At 42.9% G+C, this 16649-nt stretch overlaps 1 protein-coding gene across 11 annotated transcripts in view; it reads left to right on the forward strand.

The window, feature by feature from the left end:
- The window catches only part of LDB3 (LIM domain binding 3), a 150473-nt gene that overhangs the window by 10915 nt on the left and 122909 nt on the right, over window positions 1-16649 (forward strand). For 9 of the 11 annotated variants that reach the window (XM_060274978.1, XM_060274982.1, XM_035137317.2 and 6 more), the window contains exon 1: window positions 6219-6468. In XM_060274978.1, coding sequence (XP_060130961.1) covers window positions 6376-6468 — 93 coding nt within the window. In that variant the 5' untranslated portion in view covers window positions 6219-6375. The other 2 variants (XM_060274979.1, XM_060274980.1) reach the window with 2 other exon arrangements.

Here is a 16649-nt window from a genome sequence, read left to right on the forward strand (position 1 = left end):
CCTCGCATGCCGGGCATATAATTGGGACGGTGCTGCTGTTCGCATTCTAGCAACATCTCCCTTCATAGGACTGTTTTTAGCAATCAACTAAAGGGCAGAATTCACTGGGGCTTTGTGAACTTTGGTCATTTTGGTATCTATCTTTGAGAGAGAATCTCATCCTGTTCCCTGAAATGATTTCAACAAATACTGCTTCCAAAGCCTTTGACCTTCTTTTTCTGGCTCAGTGTCCTTGCTATTTGAAGGGAGAGCGACTGTTCCTTTGTTTAAGGGAAATGTGAAACTGAAGTCTGTAGAGATAGGGTCATCTTCGAAGAACTAGAACTCCACCTTGTGGGACAGAGTGAGCTTCCAGGTACCTACATACTTATGGAAGGCTACTTGCATCTCTGATGCAAACTCACCCAACAGTGGCCTTGGGCAAGACTCTTGTCTCTCAGTCCAAAGGTCTGCAGTATTCCTGTTCCCTTATATAGCATCGAGAACATGCCTAGCGCTTCACAGAGCACCATCAAAGCAAAACAACAACAATCCCTGGCAGATTCCTCCTTCACCTGCAAAGATTACAGCTAAAATTATTTTAGCTAAAATGCACGGAAGAGAACATGAAGAAGAAGAAGAAGAAATTGTTGCTCAATCATGATTTATCTCTAGTAAATAATTAGCTTTTGAGTTTATTGGGAATCCGATGGTGTTGAAAGGACAACAGTTCAAACAATGGTGGACCACGAGATGCATTTCATCAACTACAGTTCAGAATCCATTTTAGGACTTGCTCAATGGCACGGTTCTGAACTATTTAAAATATTTTGATATGGCTATTCATAAGGAAATCAGAGCTGTTCACGGCAATAATAAAACCATGCAGTAAAAAACAATATAAAATTTGAAATTAGAGATAAACTATTATAGCAGGATATTTTCTTAATTGCCAGTACAGGCGGTGACCATTTTGCATGAGGGTTCTGTTCCCAAGTCCCTGCGCATATCGGCCGAGCATGCATAAGCGCCCCCTGCCCCATTATGCCCTGTCCCCATTCTGCATCAGTGATTGCGTGTCAATTGGATGTGCCTAAAATGGTTGCTGCCTGTATACACTTGGCAGCATAGAAAAGTTTTAAAGCTTGAAGCAGAAGGTGCCTGCTGAATCTGTGTTGGCAGAGCATTCCATAGGACTGGGCCAATAAAACTAAATGTTCTGTTTCTTCTTAAGAGATGAGCTTCACCAACTCAGGGGATAACCAGCTACACACCTACAGATCTCAGTAATCCAGCTGGGATACAAGTGTTCAGGCCAGGCATCCCCAAACTCAGCCCTCCAGATGTTTTGGGGCTACAACTCCCATCATCCCTAGCTAACAAGACCAGTGGTCTGGGATGATGGGAATTATAGTCCCAAAACATCTGGAGAGCCGAGTTTGGTGATGTCTGGTTCAGGCAGTCACTAACATACCCTGGATCTAAACTGCAGCCCCACATAGAGAGCATTGCAGTAATCTAGTCTCAAGATTACCAGTTAATGGACAGCAGTGGTCAGGCTATCCCTAGCTCCATGAACAGCCATAGCTAGTGAGCCAGATGGAGCTGGCAAAAGGTACTCCTAGTAACACAAGACACTTGGGTCTATAGTGACACACTTGCTCCTTCAGAGGAAGTGCGACCCCATGCTGAACAAGTAACCTGCATATATCTTGGACATGAGAACTACGCATCCATAGAGCCTCTATCTCCCCCAAGATTCAAACACAGGGTGGTCTACACACGGGGGGGGGGGGAACACTATAACTAAGTCAGAAATTAGATTGTTATGACAAAAGGAAGAAAACCCCTATGGAAAATTGTGTTTAAAAAATTCCTGCTCTCTGGCGCCATCTGGTGTTGCATGTTTATAGTGCATTCAAATCATTGTTTCTTTACTAATGTAGCTGAGTCCCCATCCACCACTGCGTTCAGCCAGTGATCCAGAGCTTTCACAACCTCTCCTGGTTCATATATTAGTAGAGATGTGCGTCATCAGCATATTGATGAAAGCCTTGATCTAAAACTCGCAATGAGTACTTCCCCAGTGATATTCTCTGCGTACAGCCTGAAGATATGAATGGAATGACCTTAAGACAGTGCTTTCAATACCCATCCCACTGAGCTGACCTAGGAGGATACCTATAATGTGATCAATGGTATTGAAAGTTGCTGAGAGATCAAGGAGAAGTAACTAGGTCATCTCTCTCACCATAAAGATCAACTATCAGGGCAAGCAAGGCAGATTCAGTTCCAAAACCAACTATAAACCCAGATTGTAGTGGATCCAATTAAACAGTCTCATCCAGGAATACCTACGGTTGCTCCACAACCATCCTCTCTCAACCAGGTTTGTTAAGAAAGGAGTGTTGGCAATTTGCAATTGGTTTATAGTTATTATGCACCACTGAGTCTCTTGGGCTTTCCGATCGGAAGGTTGGCAGTTCGAATCCCTGCGACGGGGTGAGCTCCCGTTGCTCTGCCCCAGCTCCTGCCAACGTAGCAGTTCAAAAGCATGCCTGCGCAAGTCGATAAATAGGCACCACTGTGGCAGGAAGGTAAACAGTGTTTCCGTGCGCTCTGGTGTCCATCACGGTGTTCCATTGTGCCAGAAGCAGTTTAGTCATGCTGGCCACATGACCCAGAAGACTGTCTGTGGACAAACGGCAGCTCCCTCAGCCAAAAAGCAAGATGAGCGTCGCAACCCCATAGTTGCCTTTGACTGGATTTAACCATCCAGGGGTCCTTTACCTTTTACCTATTATGTACCATTGGGTCTAGAGTAGGCTTCTACAGAAGTGGATACACAACTGCCTCTTTAAGGAACGGCTTAGGGAGCTGGGTATGTTTAGCCTGGAAAAGAGAAGGTTAAGGGGTGATATGATAGCCATGTTCAAATATATAAAAGGATGTCTTATAGAAGAGGGTGAAAGGTTGTTTTCTGCTGCTCCAGAGAAGTGGACATGGAGCAATGGATTCAAGCTACAAGAAAGAAGATTCCACCTAAACATTAGGAAGAACTTCCTGACAGTAAGAGCTGTTCAACAGTGGAATTTGCTGCCAAGGAGTGTGGTGGAGTCTCCTTCTTTGGAGATCTTTAAGCAGATGCTTGATAGGCATATGTCAAGAATGCTTTGATGGTGTTTCCTGCTTAGCAGGGGGTTGGACTGGATGGCCCTTGTGGTCTCTTCCAACTCTATGATTCTATGATTCTAGGGGAAAGGGTAACACGTTATGATGCCAAGTTGTTGTTTTTTTAACCAGCCAACCCACTCCATCTAGCTCTAATAGACAAGGATCTAAAGAGCAGGGTATGGCAGGAAAGAAGTCTTAACTTTTTTGCAGCTGCTCAGAGTGGTCTATTGGGAATTGTTCTGTGTAATGAAGCCCTGTTACATCAAGGCCTGTAGGGAGTTAAAGAGAACTGTTTAGTAGTCTTGTGTGACAGGTTTGCAAAAACACACTGCAGATTTATTTTTTTATTTTTTTAAGAGGGATGATAGCTGTGTTGTTTGTCCCGTATGAAAAATACCAAAATCTATTTTAGGCAATAACTATTAAAGGTAAAGGGACCCCTGACCATTAGGTCCGGTCGTGACCGACTCTGGGGTTGCATTATTGGCCGAGGGAGCCGGCATACAGCTTCTAGGTCATGTGGCCAGCATGACAAAGCCGCTTCTCGCGAACCAGAGCAGCACACGGAAACACAGTTTACCTTCCCGCTGTAGCGGTACCTATTTATCTACTTGCACTTTGACGTGCTTTCGAACTGCTAGGTTGGCAGGAGCTGGGACCGAGCAACGGGAGCTCACCCCGTCGCGGGGATTCGAACCGCCGACTTTCTGATCGGCAAGCCCTAAGCTCTGTGGTTTAACCCACAGCGCCACCCGCATCCTGCAATACCTCTATTAGCCCAACCCAAATTTCACAAAATTGTGTGCAAGCTTTCTAGTTGTACAGAACTCTTCCTAAGGCTGGATTATCATTACTGTATTTAAATGGAAGAGTCTTAAAATGGAGGGGGCAGCAAACATGCAAATGAGGTATCAGATTGCACCAAGACATGTTGGGAAGGTGAAAAATCGGGGCTGAGCATGGAGCAGCTTCTAATAGCCAATTCCTCCTGCTGCCATGGAGGGGAAGGAGGGAGGAAGCAGCCCCTGGCAGCTTCAGGTCATTGGAGCCACATTCCTGGCTCCTCTGATGTCCTGACGTGACACTGGGACGTTGTATGTGCGCCATCATACGCAACACCAGCCCCTGCGCCTCCGAAACATGGCTGACGGGTTGCATTTGGTTTGGTAGTGGGAAGGTTTCTTAGCACTGTTCTATCCCAAGATGCTTTCATCCTGGTGTATTACAGGAGCAAGAAAACCTTCTGTATAAACAAAGGTCACGTCCACACTATAAATTTAAAGCACATTTAAAGGAACTTTAAGGGTGCTGGGGATTTTAGCCCTGCTGTGAGGGGTAAACGATGGCTCCCAGGATTCTTTGGGGGAAAGCCATGTGCTTTAAATTTAGGGTGCAGATGAAAGCCAGTGTGGTGTAGTGGTTAGAGTGTTGGACTTGGGCCTTGGAGACCAGGATTCAGCCATGATACTCACTGAGTGACCTTGGGCCGGCCGTTGATGCTCAGCCTTAATCTACCCTACAGGGTTGCTGTGGGGATTAAATGAAGGGGTGAACCATGTATGCCACCTGGAGCTCCTTAGAGAAAATGTGGGATATAAACACAATAAACATGCAGCCTATGGCCTCTGATGCACGCAGAGTGTGCAACGTGATGGAGGCCTGCTCCATTTTATCCAGTATCTAAGAAGCCTCTGCATGAACATTGAAGAGAAGGAGGCCTTCAAGTAGGGTCAGGTGAGGAAGTTGCCTCAGGCAGCTGATTGAGGCTGTCACAAAAGGGAAGGAAATAGTTATTCAATTTGTTACTGATGGTGGGTTGTTGCTCTTTTTTTTTTTTACCAGGGATAGGGCCTTGGTCAGGCATCCCCAAACTTCGGCCCTCCAGATGGTTTGGACTACAATTCCCATCATCCCTGACCACTGGTCCTGTTAGCTAGGGATCATGGGAGTTGTAGGCCAAAACATCTGGAGGGCCACAGTTTGGGGGTGCCTGGGCTTGGTGTATTTTTCTGCCTCAGTTGACAAAATGCCTCAACTGACTTAGGGGTTATATCCCTTGGCTTGGAGCAGGGGGACACCACTGGCTGCTTGCCTCAGGTAGCAAAATGTCCTAGGCCGGCCCCGAGGCCAAACTCCTAAGGTTGTGCAGCCTTAACATTTCAAGCACAACATGTTTTAAAACGGGGCGGGGGGGCAGTCCCTCTTCCTTCCCCTAGTCGTATGAAAACAGAACCAAACAATGATGCATTTGATGTTCTCCCTCACACACACAGTCACAGAAACACATTTGACATAGGTCAGGGGCTGTACACCAAGGAAGCCTTGAGAACGATGCTATTGACAAGCGAGTATATCGGACAGAGGTTCCTTAGAATGTGGTTGGTTTTTAAGCGGCTGACACGCTTAAAATGACATCCAACAAAAAATAAAAAAGGAGTGGAGGATCTTTGATGATTATATGATAATGAATAAAGTAACCAATTCTTGAAAGCAGAATAGATTTGAACCATGTTTAAATTTAAAAGAAGGGGACATAGAGGTGAAATTTGTGTGTGAAAAAAGACGGATGTATATAAATTACACAGGATATGATTGGAAGATTGTACTTTTTCTTGGTCTTGTATCTTATTTCTATTTTGTAATTTCCCGCTTCCTCTCTCTTTTCTTTCTTTCTTTCTTTTTTTCTTTTCTCATTTTATCTTTGAAGACGGAATTTTCCTCTGTACTCAGCAACGATGCATACCTTTTCTTTCCCCCCTTGTATCTATGTCTTCTTTGTAAGGTTTTTAAAATTGAAATAAATAAAAAACATTTTTTTAAAAAATGACATCCTCTTCATTATCTTAGAAAAGTGGCTTTGAGTCTGACAAGGGGACCTGAGGAGCCTAGAAAGGTCTGCTAACCTCCCAGGGGGGACTATATTAGACCTCTGAGTCACAGAGGTTTTGCATAGCCGGTGTTTGGTTACAAGCCTTTTATGGGCTCCCTCATCAGGGATATCAGTATCCGCATTATAACTCCTATCTATTCTTAGGTGACACTTCGGCAGGACTGACCAGGCAAGAGACAAAAAAGACCTTTATTTTTCTGCTTTAAATTGAAAGAGAGAGCGCGAGAGAAAAAGAGTATCTCATTTTTTAAAAACCAAAATACCCACCTGTGTCCCCCCCCTCCCTCTGTTTCACAGAGCTTCTGGGGTTCCTGGCGTAAAAGAGAGATAAAATGTCTTACAGCGTGACTCTCAACGGACCTGGACCATGGGGGTTCCGACTGCAAGGGGGCAAGGACTTCAATATGCCTCTGACCATCTCCAGAGTAAGTGCTAACAACTCAAAATACCTCTCTGAGTTTTGCTTGGATAAGGAAACAAACCTGCTTGTAATGGTGTGACCTGACCAGGGCAGGCAGAGATACGAGAGAGAGAGAGAGAGAGAGAGAGAGAGAGAGAGAGAGAGAGAGAGAGAGAGAGAGAGAGAGAGAGAGAGATTGTGTTTTGTTAAATGGGAGGGGGTGTCTATGAAGATAGCATTAAAACAGTGCTACCCCCCCCCCCAAATAATAATAATTGTGTGCTGCATTTGCGCCTTCTCTGGTTCAGAGAAAATATGAACAACCCATGTTAGCAAAACGATGGCAGTACATTAGTCTACCTTTTAGCAGTCGATCTTCTCTCTTCCTCTCCCCACAAATGTTTCTGTGTGCAAAAGTGTGTCTGAACTGGTGATAAAGGGACTGTGTTTTGCATAACATTGCCCATACTCTGCAAACTAAAAGTCCACATCGACAAGGGTGTGGGTGGAGCTGAGTGTTAGCAAAACCAGATGACTTACCCAGAAAATATAATAACAATCACAGCAAGCTATTAATTTTTGTTCCCTTTGTATCTCATCCTGGTAATGCTTATCTCCTCCTTTCCTGCGTTCAGATAAAATAGTTAAGCTACCAGAATGGTTTGCAATTGTCAGTGCCAGAGAGCGAGCTGAAACGTTTTCAGCATCCGAAAAAGAGACTGGTGTGCTTTTCCAGCAATTTTTTTTCATATTAATAGGATAAGCTTAAATCCAGTCGTGTAGGCCTCTGTGGTGTGAAAAACAATGCCTTGGATTAAAAAGGTACCTGCTATTTTCTGCTTCAAGTAATGCATTCCTTAATTGATGCAATTAGCCTTTACCAATCTATTTATTGCAATTCCAGTCTTCCACATTCCTTAAGAACTATTGGCGACCTAACCAGAGGAAAGCCTGCTGTTAGTGCGCCATCTATTTCAGGGACTTCCTAAAAGGATCAAGATAATTTTGGGGGGGGGGGGAGTGATGACAACTCTGACTCCCTAATGGTGCTTTTCCTTTTACCTAGATAATTAGACACAAAGAATGTACACTTTGGAGTTAAGCACTTGGGTTTATTTATCACTGCTGCCTGAAATTCCAATTATTTAGAAGCACACAGAACAAAACAATGTGTTTGCAATGTATTTGAATAGTCTAAAATCAGAACATGAGAATTTCTCACAAATTTCAGAAATTTTGGTGGCCAGTTGCAATCCTTTACCCACCAACTTGGATAGTAGGCTCCATTGAACACAATAGGACTTACTTTGAGTTGACATGTATAGAATTGCATTGCAGGTTCCGACCCAAACATCCTGTCTCTGTGGAAGACGCTACAGTTCTGTAGCTGGTCTCGTAGGCCACCCATCCCTCTCACCTGCTGTGGGGCACCTTGAGAGTAGTGTTCCTTGCAGCAGAGAGTTTCTTTGAGGAGTGGGTCAGTTGCAGGATCAAGGGGAAAGTGGGTTGGGAAAGGCCACAGATCGATTTCTCACCTGTAGCCACAGGGCTGTTAAAGAGATTAACCACTTCTCTTGAGACCGGGCCACAGAAATCCTGCGGAAGACTATGGGGCTGTTTAGCTGTTACTTGCCTGTCTCAACTCTCTGTGTGGTGAGATCAGGAGTGGGCTTCAGGTCTGAACACTTCTCCTCTCCTCCTCTCAGAAGTGAACCTCAAACCAGGAGAGCCTTCATTTATCTGGAGGCAAGAGTAACTGTACCTTGGACTCTGAAATTTCTTTCTACTACAGGTTCACTATCCACGATAAAGCATAATTTCCACCTTTGGGGAGCAGGGCGGAAGCGTGTGAGATAAAAGCCCGCTCGCAATTTTACCATGCATAGAAGTGAGCTGGGTAGGCCTAAGAGAAAATGAATTATCAATACAGATGTAGCAGCAAGACAGATAACTGGAAATGAAAGAGATATCCAGACAAGTGTGGTTGCATGGATGTTTAAATTTTCTTCCCTATACTATGTGGTCCTCAACCATTTGTGAAATCCAGCGGTGTCTGCTCTCCAGCAGAATGGAGTCCCTATCCTTTACTTCTCCCATGCAGCCCCCATAAATTATTCTGGATAGTTTGGGGACCCTCTGGAGCATATTTTGAGGGAGGGGGGCACTGTGGCAGCAGGGGGGAGGGAAGAGGGGGAAGCCCCCTTGTGCAAAATTGGGTGCCACCCAATGTTTCTTTGGGAAATATGAATAATGATTTGTAGTTGTTTGGAGTGCAGGAGACCACTAAAATGAACTAAAGTAGTCTAAGCAACGAACCTACAAAAGCTCTTAATTACTGTGTCTTCTGCACTGTGCTGCACTGTGTTTAATTCTGAATGATCCAGGTGCATATACAGTCCCTGTGGCATTTTAGCTCTGTTGAAGAGCACCTATGGAGGAATGTGCATGAAAAACTTCATGGTGGGATTTAAAGCCTATGAGGCTTTCTGCAGGGAGGAGGCTAGATTCCAGACTGTGCTTATGATTCTCTGTTTTGCAGTGATACGAAATGTTTTTCACTCCAAAGTAAGATGATCTCCCCGCTTCTCTATCCCACCTGGTTTTTCTTGCTCAGAGAGAAAAGTATTATGTAAGACTCTTCTAAGGAAAAAGAAGTATTAACAGGATTAGGTTGTGGTTGTGACATCCATACCCAAATCTCCAGAGCTAGAGTGTAGATCAGGGGCTGTGAACCTGGTTCCCACCGCCCACTAGCGGGCATTTCAGGATTCTAAGTGGGTGGTAGGTGGTTTTATGGCACAAACTGAATCCTCCTTCCATCGAGCACTGGTGGGCGGTAAGGAAATTTTACCATCAAGAAAGATGCATTAGTGGGCAGTAGGTATAAAAAGGTTGACTACCCCTGGTGTAGATCTTCCAAGTTTGGGGCCCTGGTGATAGTTGCTGGAGCTGGAAATGCCCCATAGAAGTTCCTATTGCATTGAGCAGGCAAAGGTAGAAGGTGATTTATGGGACTGCAGATTAGAAAGCTTCTATATATTGCAAAAAAGAAGTATCACTGCACATACAAAGCTAGCATGTCAGGGAAGCAGCTAGAACGTTTTTCCTGACATGCTAGTTTTCTAGGTACAGGATATTTGGGGTTTTTGCTTTTTTTTAAGGAGAGCATGAAAACATATGATGCCCCCATCTGTTATTTGAAGTGGTAAAGTCCAGTAATATTTGCGTTGCATATAGACACCCATGAGTCCCTCCTTGTCTTCCATGCATGTATAATTTTGTGTAGGTATAAATAATACAAATGCCTTGTTCCCCCCCAAAATCTGTGAAGAGCCTATTGGAACTTTACAGTTCATGGGTATGTTAGGGATCCAGTCTTGAGTATTCATTAACTACATGTATACAGACCGTAGTCATTTCATGTTGGCATTTCATGTTAACATAGTAAGTGGTTTTCAGATACCAGTTGGTGCCAGACTTCTTATGGCTGTGTGTATTAATATCTGCAAGATGGAGGGTACAAACAGCCCTAGCATTTGCCGTGGAAAGTTTTGGGGTTAGTATTTTTTCGAAATTTGAGCACTAAATTGCTGTGCTAATGTCAGGAAATTTTCAACTTGGCTTTAGTATTCATGTCAGGATAAGGCAAATCCAGAAATAGATGCTAGACCAGCAACAGAGCAAGAGCTGGATTTGTCATTCATGACACACAGTGAATCCATTTGCAAACATGAATATACTTTAAAAAATACTTTTGTAGATACATGTTTTAACACTTTAATTAGGAAATTGCATATCGACCTTTCACTTTCGTTCCTATTTCTTATATGCATTCATTCATCTTTTTATGAGTATTCTCGGGAGTCTCTCAACTTTCCTGTAGCTTTTTTCCTGCCATGATAATTGACTGTTTGCTCATGGTGAATAAGGAAATAAGAGATACCTAGAAGCTACTCTCAGAACATCCAACCAGCTATCCATTTGAGTGATGATATCACACAAAGCTGTAATTTTCAATACTGTCCTATCTCTCTTTTATACTGCCCTCTCTATAAAAGCGTCATAAACCAGACAAGAAGCCCCTTTTTGTCAGGAATAAAGTTTTATGGGCTGTTTGTTATATTACCCTTATTACAAATAAAAGTGGCACCTAGGCACTGTATCAGGAATTTTTCTTACAATTTAAGTTGTGTGGGACTTTTACCACCAGGTACATGTAGCCTCTGGTGTAATCATCTTTATACAGTGGTGCCTCGTTAGACGAATTTAATTCGTTCCACGGGTCTTTCCTTATAACGAAAAATTCGTCTAGCGAATCCCATAGGAATGCATTGATATTTTTTTGGATTTTTTTTTGCCCATTGTTGTTGTTTAGTCGTTTAGTCGTGTCCGACTCTACGCATTAATTGAATTTCAATGCATTCCTATGGGAAACTGCGATTCGCTAGACGAATTATTCATAAAACGAATTCATCTAGCGAGGCAACCTCCTCTCGAAAAATCCTTTCGTTAAGCGGAAATTTCGTTAAGCAGGGTATTCGTTAAGGGAGGCACTACTGTATATAAAAAAAACACCATCAGGGCATAGCATGGCATCTTTAGAAAAGAGGCCCAGGTGTGAATACTGTACTTCTTCTGTAATGGTCTCATTTCCTTCATTCAAATGTTGTGCTAAACCAAAGGGTAGCTAATGTGGCGTCCTGTAGATCAGCATTTCCCAAACTTGGACTACAATTCCCATCATCCCTGACCACTGGTCTTGCTGGATAGGGATGATGGGAGTTGTAGTCCAACAACATCTGGAGGACACCACATTGGCTCTCCCTGCACTAAGCTATGGTTTAGCATTATATGAATTGAGTTTTGGGATTGTTCACTTCCTCTCTCTTTTCTTTCTCTGACATGGCTGAGTTGGAGAACAGAAGCTTTCACTTCCATTTTAATTCACACCGGTTAATTGAGGTTTATATTGAGCATTGTTTATTGAAACAATTTTGAATCAGCTCGTTTCAATAAACTGTAATTAACGCTAGCCACACTTTGTCTAGATTAGGACATGGTGCTAAAATGTAGCTAATTAAAAACACAAGCAAAAACTCCCAATCTCCTCCTCGCAGCTATAATCAGAGGATAAAAGAGACCGGAAACTGTAAAAAACAACAACCTCGGACTCCTTAGCATAACTCTAAATCATACTTTAGTATTGTGTCCAAACCCAGCCACTTTGGATAAGTCACTTTCGGCCTGATTTAACACACAAGAATTTTGTAAAGATAAATGAGAGAAAAGTGGTAACTTTCCTTAGACTCTTAGGGCAAGGAAGAAAAAGATTGTTTTAATGTAAATGACATAACCGTTGTGTCATAGATTAAGCTCCATGGATATTCATACTTCATTGACTGTAGCAGCAACTGAGCTTGTATGAATGGGGCGAACCCAGACCAAACACAACAGCTGGAATGTTCATATCACCAAAATGTCAACTCAAACTCAGTATCTTGGCTAAATGCAGATACGGTATGTCAAGGAGTCTAGTTGGTTGCATGGTATTTTTAAACAGTGAGAATGGAAGATCTGGTTTCTGTTCTTACATACTGTATAGGTATATATATATCTTGTGGTGGTTCATTGGTATAGGGAATTTAAAAAAAATGATTATTCATTTATCCAAGTTACACATTGCAGCAAAGAACTGGTAATATTGGGATGAAGAAAATATATGGAGTAAGAAGGCTTAAGTCAAGAGTGGGTTCTTAACTTTGTGAGTCTTGCTTGTTGCCGGCTTTGGAATTTGCATGGCAGATGCACATGCTAATATATCAAATGATAATACACCGAGCAATATTGAACTTTCCCCATGCATGCTTCAAACAAACCATTTAAATAATAATAATATTGCCACAGGTATGTTGTTTCAGTTATACATTTCTACCTCATTTCTTTTTTTAAAAAAACCAAACCACCTTGGGGGGGGGAGCAGTTTCAAAACTGAACTAGGAATTGATAAAATTGTGTGTTTGTGATGGCACAGGCCCAATACAACAGTCCCGCGACTGGTGGCTCTATATCATTAAAAACCCTTTCTGACCCATTTGTAAAGAGCTTGCTTTGGGACGGAAGCAAACCTCTTTGCAAAGCGGCAAAACTGCCTTTGCCGTTCTCACACTGATACATTTGTACAGACCCGCAATACTGAAAAAGATCAGTTATCAACTGGCATCATATATCCTCACATAAGAGGTCTCATATAAAACACAACACCCGGATATTTGCCATATTTATGTCAAGGTAACTGAACACTTATGTACTATATAATAGCTAAAATAGCTTCCAACATAACTAAATAATAACAAAAGTTCAAAAATTAATTGATGGCTGGCAGAACTATCAGTTATTCCCTTCTGGGAGGTCCAGGTGATCAGATCCCTGTTGCGTCTTCAAAAGCATGCAGCACAGGAGCCGCAGTCAATCAGAAGGGTGACAGGTGAAGGCATATCTTTGTGTTCCCATGAAATGGAGCATTGTGCTTAGCGCCTTGTCATTTATCTAAAAATAAGTGGCTGAGTGGTGGCAGCGAGGAAAGAGAAGCAGGCGTGTGAGATTTTAAGGTCACCCTGCAGCTTCCAGCGCCTGAAATTCTGGAACCAAATATCTTCTTCTCGCAAGCAGGTGTGAAAAGCAGTTTCAGTGTTTTCTGTAGCCCAGTAGTTGACGCAGGGCCACAAACAAAGCATGGATGCCTTTTTTGATCGTCCATGTGGGCTCCACAAGCTTGCTTCGTGGAGCTTGCTGCAAAGTTGAGAAGGAAGCCGAAATAATCGTGTGTGACCATGATTTTAGCTGAAAACTTTCCCAGTGCTATAAGAAAGTGGGCCTCCCTAGAGATTATAAACCTCTGAATCAAAACAGAAGAATCCTGCCTGCCTGTCCTTTCCCCATCTCCATGTAGCCAAAGAGTGGCCAGCCACTTGTCTAAGTCACAGGTGGCATCCTGTAGCCTATTTTATGTAGCCCCCAACATCTCCTGAGGCTACCCCATTCTTTCCTCTCATCAGAGTTCCTTTCTCTTCGTTTTCTCCATATTTCCCCTTCTTTGCATGTCGTTTCAGACCAATTGGAAGGGGTGGTATAGTATTGATAAAATAATAACTGTTGTGACGTGGGGTTTGTGATTTCAGCTCTCTTGACATAATATGCTGGAGACAGTTCTCTAGTAACATTTCTTTATTAAAGCAAACAAGACTGAGCTCTGAGGAGAGGAAAGCTACATTTACATATAGGGACAGGGGACTAGCTAGAAAGGGATACATTTTTTTGGGGGGGGGAACAATATCAGGCAATCACAGTGCTGTCTTTTGGAGGAAATCAATAAGACAGAGGATCCAAATACAGCAGCTTAAATGAACCAATAGTAGCTGTACCTTCTGGAACCAAAAGGCAGTTACTTTACCCTAATGTAAATACAGACAATAGTAATACAGTTATAAAATCCTTTGACTCAATACAACTTTTTAAAATTTCAAGATCAGTATTCTTCCAGGATAGTCTTTCTTCTGTTGATGCAGAACACTATTGTCTCTGGCACCCCCATCCCTGGTTCTGACTCTTCCCGCTACTGAAACATAGTTTATGCCCAAAGGTATGTGGCCTTCCACAGTAGAAAGATTGCTTACCCCTGCTCTAAGAAAGGCCCCAAGGAAACCTAGTTGCCAACTAATTTTCCACGGTGGGCTTTGAATGGCCCAGAGGCAGAGTTTTGACCAAGCCCTTCTGAATCAACAGGCTGCATTCTCCATCCTCTAGGCAGGTGTGCGTGTCAGAGCTAGTATGCAATGAAGCAACAGTCTGATTGCTTTAAAAAGATTTTTGGTTTCACCACTATTGCTTCCTGGGGAATTTTAAGCATATTACCTTCCAAAATGACCCTGCTTCATCCTTTTTCAGGGCAGGGGGGGGGTGGGGGTTGAAGCCAACCACGTGCACTGCCAACATTTTTTATTTTTTTTGTATAGCTAGAGTTTTTAATATGACTGGAATTTAGAACCCCAGCAATGGCAGGTGTCTTTTTCAGCAACATCTAGGGTTCTGGGTATTAGTTCTGGCCTCATGATGTGTGTTTCTATGCCTGCACCAGCAGCAGGCATTGCATAGTGGCAAATAAATATTGTTTAAGTTGAAAAAGGTGTTTCACGCCTGCCATTTTTTTGTATCAGTTGCACGTTCTTTATTATCTATTGCCTTTTCGGAATTCCTTGTGGGATAACATTACTTGGCATGCTCATAATCAGCTTGAGTTACTCTGTCATGGATGTTTTGAGTGAAGGTGGTCTTTTGTTCTGGCCTTTAGAAATATAGTAGCAATGAACCCATTCAGCTTGATCACAGGAGATATTCAAGTGAGAGGACAGTGCATACAAACAAATGGGCATTAAGTATCCATTGATGATTTTTTAAAATTATCAACTGCAGGAAAGTTTCTGGTTATCAAGGAGGAAAATCGCAAGTATTTGAAAGGCCAAGAAACGGGATATTGAATGAGTGCAAAAACAGCATCTTGTCTATTGAGATAGCAGATCTTCATGAGTAATTATGATACTGGGTGGGAGGTAAAAGTAGTGCCCAGTGCCCCATAATAAGATGGCAGAGGTAAGATTTGAAGAAGCAGCTTTGTAGATCTTAGTCTTAGACTTAGGCGCTGTGCCCCCCTGTTGTCTTGTGCAAAATTTCAGTCAATCCTGCGAAGATGATGCCAGATGAATGGCAGTTCACATGATTTAAGGCTGTGGAAGCTATTCACTGGGTAGTATTCCCCTTCCCCAAATCATTAGGGTATTGTCATGTGAGAAATGGATTTCTTTCCACTATTCTAATGCTCTGTGCTTCTATTATATTATTTAGTACGGTGCAATATCCCTCCAAAGAAGAAGAGCAACCGTAATTTTTTTGGGGGGGGAGGGGGAGGGTACGGATTCAGTTCTGCTCCATCAATTCCTTTGCAACATCTAATAACCTGGATTAAATCAATTCCATTCTCCTAGTTACTCTGATCAGAATAGAGCCATCAAGAATGACCATTGCTTCCTCTAACTTGCATGCTTCATCAGCATCCAGAAACTTTCATTAAATAATAATATCCATGCAAAAATTGAAAGTATTGCCAGACTTCCCTAGTGATCACTTTGGCTCTCACGCATTGACCGCTTTTATAAGCACCATTTTGCTATTACAGAAATATGGGCGTGTACAGCACAGATAGGGAACATATGGCTCATGACATAATTTAAATGGGAGGTATGAGCCTGGAGGGAGAACAAGGAGAGGGTAAATGGGGGTTTGTGTGTGTGCAGATGGAGCAATGGAAGGAGGAGTGTGTGATGGGAGCCCCTTGCAAGCTACCACTTCAGACATCTGTCAAAGGGATCTATTCATTCCTCCCACGGCCGTCTGTTGGGTTGCTCCATGTTCAATTCCCAGCATCTCCATGTGGACTGGAAATGTCAGCACTCTGAAACCTGGGAGAACCACTGTCGGTCATTGTGGACAATATAAGTTAAATGGACCAAGGGTCCAATTCTGCATAAGGCAGCTTCCTATATACATCTTGACTTATTCGTATTCATGGTGCTCTCTGCAAGTACTGGTGTGCTTGGCAAGGGGCAGCTGGTAGAACTGGAAATAACTCTGCCTTTCGTGATCATGGAGCTATGTCATCTTGCCATACTTGGAGGACTTGCTGGACTATTTTGGCTTTGTTTCTTCACGGCTGCTGATTAGCCATCATTGCTGACCTAAATACTGATTTAAACCCCTTTCTTTTAAAAGGCTGTTGGCTCACAACTCTTAATGTATTTTAACAGCCTATAGCCCTTTGATGTACAGCCAGCCCGGGCTGCAATTACTCTGTGTCTGCATGCCACATAAAACAACAATAGCGAAGGGCTATATAATCTTTACCTGCCCTGGATCGCACGTATGCTGCTCTGAAGCCTAGCCATGGATTGACACTCTATATTTAAAGTCCCCTGTAATGTAGGAAGGTATTTTGATCGGGAACTAATGCAGTGCTTGCTTCACACCCCTGGAATGTATGGGTAAGGCAAGTAATTCGGAACGTCCAACATACATCTTGTCATAAGCCGAGTCCAAAGTGCGTGGCCAATTCCAGAATATTTTGTTAAGAATAGTTTGCAGCGATGGTTTGTTTGT

This window comes from Zootoca vivipara, chromosome 5 (genome assembly GCF_963506605.1).
Source record: "Zootoca vivipara chromosome 5, rZooViv1.1, whole genome shotgun sequence".
Lineage (NCBI taxonomy): Eukaryota > Metazoa > Chordata > Lepidosauria > Squamata > Lacertidae > Zootoca > Zootoca vivipara.